The sequence below is a fragment of the Myotis yumanensis genome, unplaced genomic scaffold (assembly GCF_028538775.1).
Source record: "Myotis yumanensis isolate MYYU_CA2020_CCGP unplaced genomic scaffold, mMyoYum1.0.hap1 SCAF_5, whole genome shotgun sequence".
Classification (NCBI taxonomy): Eukaryota; Metazoa; Chordata; class Mammalia; order Chiroptera; family Vespertilionidae; genus Myotis; species Myotis yumanensis.
Genome location: NW_027223756.1, coordinates 82,451,670 through 82,463,068, shown reverse-complemented (window position 1 = coordinate 82,463,068; position 11,399 = coordinate 82,451,670). Strand labels below are relative to the sequence as shown.

The window sequence follows — 11,399 nt, the reverse complement described above, 5'->3', positions numbered from 1 at the left end:
TGAGGGTCTCATGATGTTACAACCCCTCCTTTTCTTTAGAGAGCTTGGCTTTGTGCATTGCATGCCAATAACATTGTCAGCGCTAAAAGATCTTTTTTTAAAAATATATTTTATTGATTTTTTACAGAGAGGAAGGTAGAGGGATAGAGAGTTAGAAACGTCGATAAGAGAGAAACACTGATCAGCTGCCTCCTGCACACCTCATACCGGGGATGTGTCCACAACCAAGATACATGCCCTTGACCGGAATCGAACCTGGGACCCTTCAGTTCGCAGGCCAATGCTCTACCCACTGAGCCAAACTGGTCAGGGCACTAAGAGATCTTTCTATAGCAGCTTTGCACAGGTCTTTTTCTTGACCGCCTCTGGAAATAGCCTAGGAAAGGAAACCCAATACAAAGAAGGCACAATTTAAAAAAAAGGATTCCAACCTTTAAAAAAAGCATCATTGATAGCCACACATTCACACTCCTTTATATAGCGCATAGTTCCTGCCCCTTTGGGTAGCTGCGGTCTACACTGCCAGGTTCTGTGTCTGTCTTTATCTGCAAATTCACTAAGGGAAGTCCCTTAAGGGCTATAATTAGATTGATAGAGCAAGGGAATTTAGAATTATTTAAATTTTGGGTTCTCAATGATAGCAAAGAACAGTATCATCTGTTGCCTGTACATTTGTTCCGTAAACATACTAAACAGACACTTGGGCAAAATCAGTGTTTTGTGAGCTATTCAAATTCTATCCAATCTTCACTAGTTACTATCTACTCCAAGCAAACTTTAATGAAGTGGGTAAGTGCTGAACTTCACTGGAAGGTAGGGAAGGTCTAATGACTGAAGCATCATAAGGACCGATTTCACTTGCACGTTAATTATGGTAGAAATACGTCTTATTCTAAAGTGCCACCAAAGTACCACAGACAGTATCTGTGTTAAAAGTGTCCATTTCAGTTGTGAATAATTTTGTTGTATTCTCACCAGAATTCATAAGCCACAAATATTACTTTATCCCATGATCTTTGCCATTTCCATTAAAACACCATGTACTCTCTACAGCCAGTATTTGCAAGACACACTATGCATTCTAAATATAGGTCCCTCAGGTTAGTCATTAATATTCTGTCTAATAAACTCATGGGACCAAAATGTGATAAATATTTGCAAACTAATTTACGAGTGGGAAGTGGATTATGTTTGTAGATATGATTAGTTATACAATTATAAGAAATACATGGTTATAAGAAAGGATAGAGGGCTACATGGAAAACCATTAACAGATTGAGATTTAAAATATTCTGAATTAGGGTCACAAAAAAGAGATGTAGAGTTTTTTGATAATGAGGGATCCTGTATAAACCATAAAGCACCAGCAATATGATGCAAAAAGGGTTCAGAAGCTCTTCTTTAATGTGTTAATTTTAAAAAGCTTTCCATTGTCCTAATCATCACTTCATAGAATTTATCAACAGATGTTGGCTCAGGGGACAGACAGAAAAACCCACTTAGTGATTCCACAGCCTTACCTCTGGGTTCTGTGCTCTTTCTTTGCAAAGATGTTAAAATAAAACAAGCAGGTTGTTTCTATGGCTTACATATCGAAGGTCAAAGTAATATTTGGCAAAGAGACTGGCAGGAATATCAGTATCAAACTGAATGTAATTTAAAAAATGCATTTCTATCTCATTCCTATGGAAGGAGGAGGAGACAAAATCGACACAGAACATTTTAGTCATCTGGGCTACCTTCAAAAATATCACTCTGAGCTACAAGAATGACTCTAAATTGTGTTTTGAAACAAGTAAAGGTCACCCAGCTGTACTAAGACTCTAACCATCAAACCAGTGCAGCTCTTTGAGGTCCCTCCTGCATCCCAGCACTTGGAGTTGGGAGGAGTGTGAAGAGGTGACCACCCCCTTTTGCTCTCCTGCTGCTGACTTGGGGGCTCAGAGTCCCTTGAGTGCGGCTGTGGATTCATGCTCCTGACTCACTGACCAGGGCCCGCTGTAGTGTTCAGATGAAAGGAGGGATGTATGCTGCTCCTGGGCCCTAACCAACTTGCAGGCATTTTCACCAGGCCCATCACAGGCAGGGGCTTGTGGAAATAGAGAAGTACCAACAAATGAAGCGGGCACGTCACCACCGCCGTGAAGGGACCCATGGGAAGCCACCACTACTATCTGAGGGGGCAACACTCTTGAGGCAACAAGGATTCATTGAAAATAAATAAATAAATATTCTATAATAAAAGCATAATAATCAAATCAACCCATGCGATTGGTCAGGGGGGCCCCACTATCACCCCATGATTGCCTCGCAGAGGGAGTCCCAGGCCAGCGGGGCAATCAATCGCGGAGCTCCGTGATCACCCCAAAGAGGAGGGCCCAGGCCACCAATCTGCGGAGGGCTGAGGAACGCCCCCCTCCCAAGTGCACAAATTTTGTGCCTCGGGCCTCTAGTAAATAAATAAATAACCAAGCCACATTTTATGGGGAAAAAAAATCCCTTCCCTACCCAGTGCATGGGACCAACAGCAGAGGACAAAAGGGAGTTTCTGTTCACCTTATTCCTCCTGACAGGACAGGCTGCACTTTTTAAACTATGAAAAGCAGAAACAGGAAACAGAGATGACCTGGCTGGACTAAGCCCCCTTTAGGACTGGACCTCTGACGGGCACGGAGTCAGACTCCACCCATGTTCTCCCACATGGGGCTGCGTCCTGCCCTGCTCAGCACCCCTGCCCCTGCCCGAGCAGAGGGGAGCCTGCCCACAGGGGTGAGTTCAATAAAGTGCGAAAGGAAATTTGGGAGCAGTACTTTGCTATGTGACAGCCTCCTGTCATTTGCTGAATAAATAAATATATAATGAGAGTAAATTGTTCTACTTGCACAGCACTCCTGTGATAGAGTTAGTTCTATAAAAATGACAAACACCAGAACAATCATGAGAGAGGCTTAAATTCTAACAGACCTGTTTTCTTAGGTTAAAGCTTTAATATGTTACCCACTGGACAGGTCGATGAAAGTGGATGTTCTCCTGTATGGAGAGCGGTCAGAATAGGAGCCGATAGATTTTCTTATTTGCTAAACTTTAAACCCAAAAAAACCTATTTCCAATTATTTTCCTATTCATATAGACATGTAATCAGATCACGTTTTGATAATCAGCTAATCAGGACTTATTTCCTACAGGAATAAACTTTACTATCCCTTCTATATTTCCTCCAGTACTATCTTTTAATTGTGTACAAATACAGAACCTTCATAGGATTAACAGATGTCTATTATAGACGTTTAATCATGGAAGAAAAGCATGACTACAGAATATGCATCTTCTGTTTATTTTTTTAATGGTGAGTTGAACAGCCTACTATTTACAGTCAAATTTTCTGAATATCAGTTGCTCCGTTTTATTTATGCTTCTGAAGGGAAATAATAATCTAAAAACACACATATATGTTGCGAAATTTTAAGAAAAGCTGATAGACATGAATTTTCAATTTAGATGCAAAATGTGACCCTTCCAAATGGTAGTCAACAGCAGGGGGACAAAACCAATGTGCACTAAACACTGGTGTAAAGTCTTCCAACTTGCAAAGGTCATAAACAAAAGCAGCCTGTTATACACAGAGCTCCTGGTGTTCCTCTGTTCATTCACAAAAAGCATTGTTTACAACTAGCCATTCTGGCCCCAGAGCCACGCCCATTGCCCGTGGAGCTCCCATGAGTGAGAACCCACACATTGCCCTGCAGGTCCCTGATGCTGTAACTCTAACCAGAGCCCAGGCAGCTGAGCTGCAGGTGTTGAGAAAAGTTCAGCTGCCATCATTGTGGGGCATGAATATAAAATTTCCTACCTTCAAGGGACCGCTTTGAAGACTGACGACAGTGCTGACCAAAGTCACTTTAGCTTCTGCAACTTCCTAAAGTGCTTCCATTTACTTCAAAGTTATCATTTGCTGTCAAACTGGTTGCCAAGATGGCTGCCAGCAAGGTCACCGTGACTCCTCAGTTTGCACTGTTATCAAAGGGGTCGTTTTTTACCAAAAGCCACTTTGCCAGCTGCTGAGACTCTCCGTCCCGTCCCTTAGGCACCAGTAGCCTCACTATAGCTGTCAACGTGCACTTAGGTGATTCTGCATGAGACTCATCCAGTCATGAGCAAAGGTTCCAAAACCAAACTCTTGCCTCTGCCCGTGAGGATCTTGACCTTCCTGTGCCTTCAACCTAGTAGAGATGTGTGCTTTCACCTGATCCTAAATGCCATCCACAAAGACAGGTTCACTGTCAGCAGGTGAGTGCTCTGAGAGTCTGCTGGAGATACCTCGTCCCGCCGACCACCCGCAGAGCCCTCCACAGCAGTCAGTGTGGCCAGATCGAAAGCCCTCCGTAACGCTGGTGTTTCACTCTCACGCACATGCCATCTCGGAGGGGCCCCCGCGTGGTTAACCTACGGCCCCCACAAGGCGCTGCTGTGGTTGCTTAGTGCCCGGGAAACTCTCCAATGGGGTGGGCACTGGGCAATGCCCAGTGAGGCTTCTCTGCTGCCTGAGAGGTAGGAGCTTTCAAAGTCCTCAGACCTATTTGTAAACACGTGCAATTCTCTTAAAAGGGCAGGAGAGCACACAGAGGTCTGAAACCTTTATGTGGGGCTAATTTTCTTCCATGGTTTTCTGAACAACAGAACTTCAGATGAAAAAGGGAAAGACCAGTAAAATGTGTGGGTCAGACACAGGGTACAATGTGGGGGTCAGATTTAAGCTATAACCCTCAATAGTCTAGAGGCCCTAAGATGCTAACAGTGGCCAAACATTTATTTCAAAGCCAGTGTCTGTCCCTAAAAATAGACTGGAACTGGGAGATGGCTTTAAGAAAGCCATGAAGATAGTTACTGTACTGTTGTTCTGGCAGTTAGCTTGTAAAACGTTTGTGAAAAACACCAGGGACACACATTTCAAATTACCATGCACATTTTACAACAACACATCAAGACCAACTAATTAATGACGAGGAATATTAATTGTTATATGAAAGGTGGATAGAAAGAAGTATGTAATTTTATGCCTATTTCAGTTCTCTGCACAATGTAACCTTTAAAAATATTTCTTAACATGTAAACTTTAGGGGGGAAAGAGGTATGAGAAAACGGTTAGGAAGTTTACCAAAAGCTTACAAACTCACATGTCCTCGACTGTAACGATGTTGTTGATGAGCTGGCAGTAGGGCACATCCCACAGAGCCTGTTTGTCCCACAACTCATAGGCAACAGTAGCAGCTCCCAAAAGCATTCTTTTCCAATTAGTGGGACACAAGTCAATAGTTGCATAACGCATGACCCTTTCCAGGTAAATCTGCAGAAGTAAATTGTGTAAGTGCTCTGTTACTGTTAACAGTAACAACTGTTAGAAATGACAGATTGCATCCATTTTTGAAATTCCTTTTTTTTTTTTTAAATCTTCACCTGAGGAAATTTTCCCCATTAATTTTTAGAGAGAGTGAAAGGAAGGCGGTGGGTGGCGGAGAGAGAGAGAGAGTGAGAGAGAGAGAGAGAGAGAGAGAGAGAGGGAGAGAGAGAGAGAAAAACATCGATATGAGAAAGACACATTGATTGGTTGCCACCGCCCTTGCCTGTCTGGGACAGGGAATAGAGCCTGCCAGCCAGGGAAGTGCCCTTGACCAGGAATGGAACCTGTGAGTGAGCGGGCTGATGCTCTAACCCCTGAACCACATAGGCCAGTGTTAAAGACCTTTTATACTTAGTTTCCACAGACACTGCTTGGCCAGCCAAAGCCAGAGGCCAAGTCATAGTTGTAAACCAGATACTTCTGTTGCCTACTTTGTCCATGTGAACTTTCAGCCCAATTTTTGGTCACAGGAATGAATAGACATGTTAGGAAAGGCCGTCCTGAAGCAATGCATGGGGCTATTATTACCTTTCCTCTTGTAAAGGGAGCATAGAGAGGCCCAGTATCAATTCAAGTTGTTCCACAGACACTTGAGTGCCTACCAGGTGCAATGCTTCCTGCCTGGCTCGTATTTATATGTGATCTCACATACACTGGAATATGTAAGTTCCTAGTGATGCTGAAATTATGTCTATCTCTTCACAGTCACTAGCCCTTTTGGGGTACAAGCTGGAGAAAAAAACTGGTGCCCGAGGTCGCCTCCCAGTGGCTGCCGTGGGGGCATCAGGACAGGCAGTGCAAACAGATGAGCTTCAGGCTGGTCTGTGCACCTGCCCGTGTTCCGGTCTTAGTGCCTCTGTGAGGAACACGTGCAAACCAAGGACAGTCCTCCTCACGCCCCTCATGCTCACATCTCCACGGTCATGGTGGACTGCGTCTCTGTCTCACATAATCTGAGGGGCACTCAATGCTGCTGGTCTCAAGGGGGTGACAGAGCTGCCAGGCTCTGTGTCCCTGGGGCTCCTCCAACCCTGCCAGGCAGCTGGGGAGGCTCATGATGCCTTTGACATGCACTCAATGTCTCCTCTACAAAGAACTGGGCGAGGTAACAGCCCAGTAGGTTGTAGAGCTAAGCTGTGATTTCTTGTTACTCAGAGCAGGCCTTTCAGAAGAGTGTATATGCCATTTGACAAAAAGAAAAAAAGTTCAATTTAAAGAAATATGTTTACTGTCTAAAGATTTTTGACAGCAGAGATTTGCCAAACTCAACTGTGTTTTCAAAAACAAATGCTTATGGAACATGTGTGTTCTGAGGGAAATGCTGCGCCCATTCCTCAAAACTCAGCATTCTCAGCTGTCCTAAGAAGGAGCTACCTGCAAGGTCCAACTCTAGTTGATGGGCATCATTAGAGGCCCTTGTTCAACACCGGCCACCTCCCAACTTCCGTCCCCTTTACTGGCAGACTCTGTGTGCCATTACTCCTTCCTTCATCCCACCTGCCCTCCTGCGTCAGTGGAATTGGGATTCTCTTTTCACCGATGCTGACCTTCTACCAGTGAAGTCGGTCCCAGCCCACTTCTGCAGAACACTGTTCCACACTCACCTCTTCTTGAAGAATCCCCCCTGTCTGCCCAGATTCCCCCAATAGGAATGTGTTTACCTAGGTCCCCTCTGGCCACACCAAATCCCTAGAATTCGTCCCCTTATCTGGCTCAGGGTAAATGCCCTGATGCTGCTTCTCACCTCCCATTCTCTCCTTCGCCCACTTTAGTCTTCCCCTGGCGCTGTCCCTCCACTGAAACGGCTATTGCTAAGGGCATTGGAGCCTTCACAATACAAACAGAGCTCTTTATCCTCACTGCCCACTCCCCAGCCATCCCTAACAGCATAGAGGGCACGGCCACTTGCCTAGTTGCTGGGACCACAAACCTCCACTTGAGCCAGCCTGCTCCCATCTGCTAGCAAGTCTTGCCTCCCCTTCTCCGTGGGAACCTGAGCGCTTTCCAGTGCATTGGGCACCTCTCACCTGTATGACTCACTGACTCCTGACTTTACTGCCTCCACTCGGACTTCCAACAACAGTCCCTTCTCCCCAGGAGCCAGAGGAGCCTCTTTCCTTAAGAGCACTTCACCCCCAACTCAATGTCTGCCGAAGGTTTCCCATCAGGCAAATCTAATGTAACTTCTTCCCATGGCCTGCAAGCCTCCAGGCCTATGAGATAGGATCCTGCCCGTGTGTGACTCATCTTCTTTCCTCATCCCACACTCTGACCACACGGCCACACCGCACTGTTCCCTGAACACACAAACCCTGTGCCCGGCTCAGCAGCGTGCCTCAGCCCCTGCCCACAATGCCAGAGCTCATCTTCCTCAGCTCAGCCAGGTCACGGTTCCAATGTTTCCTCTTTAAAGAGGCTCCTCTGACCTTTCTGCCGAAAAGAGTAAACCCCTGTGGTCACCTCATCGCTTCATCCTGCTTTATCTTCTTGGTGCTCACACCACCTGAAGTGTTCATCTCTTTAAAAACACTCATTAAAAAACTACCTATGTCTTCCCCACTAGAATATAAGCTCTTGGGGTTGGGAGGGAAGTTGGGGGAAGAAACTGAAATCTCCCCTCATGTCTTTAATAGCAATTGTTTGTGATGGATACAGCAATGGTAACACTTTCAATCCCAATGATTATTTAGCTCCACTGTGTGTGGCATACTCCCCTTCATAGCTTCTCTTAATAAAGTTCTGAGGATCATGTCAGGAATCTGCTTTGATGTGCAAAGCAGACCATCGCCTGAGCCCGGGACAGAGAAGCAGCCTCTGGAAGAGCTGTCTTACCAAGGTCACAATCGCACATTCAGCAGTGAGGTGTTCAGCACTGAAAAGAGTACAGACAAATCTGTAGACACTCTTCAGTTCAGGGTCACGCAGAAAGTGGTCCGTTGTAATTATTTCGTGCTGAAAAGAGAAAAAAGGCAATATGAACTGAAGGAAAATACATAAGAACTCTCATGCTAGCAGCCTTCTACTTGTGCCCACCTGTCCCTAAAATAATTTTGATTAGGTGACATGTCCTTCAGTCTTTTTTAAAAAAAATAATGAGATTTTTTTTTTATTTCAGAGAGGAAGAGAGAAGGAGAGCGAGGTAGAAACATCAATAATGAGAGAGAATCATTGATCAGCTGCCTCCTGCACACCCCCTACTGGGGGATGAGGCCCTCAACCCAGGCATGTGGTTTTGACCAGAATCGAACCCAGGACCCTTTAGTCCACAGGCCGATGCTCTATCCATTGAGCAAAACCAGCTAGGGCTCTTTTAGTCTTTGAAGTATAAACAATGATCTTAAACAACACTGATTCTATACTCACCAGTTACTGAACACAGATACAGGTACAACCTGCATACAGTTATGTATGTTCCCCCCTCCACGCCCCTACAGAAGTCTACCTAAATGTAAACCATGTGTAGGCTCACAGGCATGTTGACCCCCATGTCACTCTTCTCTGCAACCAGCTCTGAAAACACATGTTTATGTTCCTGTGACCCCGAGACTCTGGCTGTGCCGTGCTCCACAGGAGGCACCAGCTACATGTCGCTGCAGAGCTTCAGAGGAGGGAAGTTGGAAATTCCTGTCATTTTAATTGGTTTAAAATTTAAGTAGCTGCCTCAGTTTTTTCAAAGAGTCTTAACATACCTAAAGGTCTATTTACAGACATTTATATTGTTTGGTGCTCCTGAAATTTTTCTTTAAGAATGATACACTTACTTATTTGGGGCACAATTACTCACTTTAGCTCCCTGGCTATACAAAGCTGTGGCTCAGTTCTTACTGACGTGGCCCTCACACAGGACTCCCTTTGTAAAATCATTAGAGACAACATGCAGTGGGAAGAAGACTGAAAAGAAGATGTTTTGACTTCAAGCTGGAGGGAGTCATTTTCTTCTAATAATTCATTTCAAAGCAGATCAGTATGAAATAAACACCACAGTATGAGAGACAAATAGAACCTCAATAAAACTGACACTTACTCTGAAGGGGTGCCTTCTCTCATCAAAAATATCGAGGGTTCTATTTCCAACTCTATGAAACAAGAAGATGCATTTAAAAAATTAACTTGGGAAATGTTAGTATCTCAGTAACACATCATCTAGGAGTGGAGAAGGGGTTCAGGGGAAGCTTAACTTTCAACAAAGCAGTTTTACAAACTGACTCTAAGAGGGTTTCCTGACTTCTTTTTACTCAGTACATCAAATTCTGTGCAATATTTTCGGCAATGACCAGCTAGCGTTGCCTTCAAAACCACTGACCCTCCCTGACAGGCAATGCTGGCAAACCAAATATAGTTCCATCCCTCCAGCTCACACTGGAATACACAAGAACACTTTATAAAGCAGTAGTGCTGGGCTACAATGTGTTTTAGAATTTTAATTCATGTGGATATGACATTCATGTTTATTTTTTCCACTTATTATTTTCCTGTATTATATTATTATTGTGAATTTGTTCTTGTATCTGTTAAAAGTTTGAATTAAAAAGGTGCCTTTTTATTTTAAAAATGACCAGTCTTTTTTTTTTTTTAGATATTATTCTCCCATTTTATATTTATTTATTTATTTATTTATTTATTTATTTTATTGCTTAAAGTATTACAAAGAGGATTACATATGTCCCCTTTTTTTGCCCCCTGCCCTTGACAATCCCCTGGCCTCCCCTACCCCCCAGTGTCTTATGTCCATTGGTTATGCTTATATGCATGCATACAAGTCCTTCAGTTGATTCTCTGCACTAAAACACTCTGCTCATTGGAACAAGTGAGCTCTGCAGGTCACCGGGGTTAGGTTTCCCGAGACCAGTGGTTCTCAACCTGTGGGTCGCCAACCTGTGGGTCGCGACCCCTTTGGGGGTCAAACGACCCTTTCACAAGGGTTGCCTAAGACCATTGGAAAACACATATATAATTACATATTTTTTTTGTGATTAATCACTATGCTTTAATTATGTTCAATTTCTAACAATGAAAATACATCCGGCATATCAGATATTTACATTACGATTCATAACAGTGGCAAAATTGCAGTTATGAAGTAGCAATGAAAATAATTTTATGGTTGGGGGTCACCACAACATGAGGAACTGTATGAAAGGGTCGCAGCATTAGGAAGGTTGAGAACCATTGCCATAGACTATTTTTCAGGAGTCAACACTAATGTAATAGGAATATTGAGGCACTGCCTGGGTCTACACTGACTTTTGAAATGTTGTATAAAATCAAAGATGAGCAAAACTGGTTTGTGAGCATGAACGAAGGCAGTGGTACCACACTGTGCTAGCAGTCAGTGTATTCTTCACTGCCACTTGCAGTTGAAAAACTAATTCTGCTTCACTTAAGGACATCCTTGATAAAAAAGAATAGTATTATTAAACATTGATCCTGTTTTCACATTCTCAATAGGGGGAGAGTGTGCATTAAGTACTTCTGCAAACTGAAATGTGGTTGTGTTAAGAAAAAGAGCTTGTGTGTTAGTTGGGAGCAGAACAAGCCACTTTTTCCTTAGAAGTACATCTTTATTTGATATTAGAACTGCCGTTCTCTCAAAAATAAACAGTGAGCCTGTCACTTCAAGGAAAATAAATTGTGTGTTTATTTTCAATGACACAATTCAAACTATATAACCTAAAAAATCAGAATTTTGTAAAACGTGCACTGTCCTTTATGTTCTTTCTTTCTCTTTATGTTTTAATTAGAGAGATAAAGAGGTATGGAGGGGAGAGAGAGAGACATAGATTTATTGTTCTAGTTAGTTTTATACATTCATTGGTTATTTCTTGTATGTGCCCTTGACCATGGAACAAAACCATAATTTTGACATATTCGGACAAAGCTCTAACCAACTGAGCTATTCAACCAGGGCAAAAATGTGTGCTTTGCTTTGTATGCTTGGCAGCTTTTCAATGCTTAAAAGATTTTTCTGTTAAGATTAATGGTGATACTCCCAAAATGGAGT

At 43.4% G+C, this 11,399-nt stretch overlaps 1 protein-coding gene across 1 annotated transcript in view; it reads right to left on the bottom strand.

Annotated features, from left to right (window-relative positions):
* Nucleotides 1-240: 240 nt before the first annotated feature.
* Nucleotides 241-11,399, bottom strand: part of MUC16 (mucin 16, cell surface associated) — a 97,307-nt gene continuing 86,148 nt past the window's right edge. Inside the window, 5 exon segments of the mRNA XM_070415979.1 lie at nucleotides 241-376; nucleotides 1,521-1,683; nucleotides 5,175-5,344; nucleotides 8,231-8,350; nucleotides 9,423-9,474. Coding sequence (XP_070272080.1) covers nucleotides 266-376; nucleotides 1,521-1,683; nucleotides 5,175-5,344; nucleotides 8,231-8,350; nucleotides 9,423-9,474 — 616 coding nt within the window. The 3' untranslated portion in view covers nucleotides 241-265.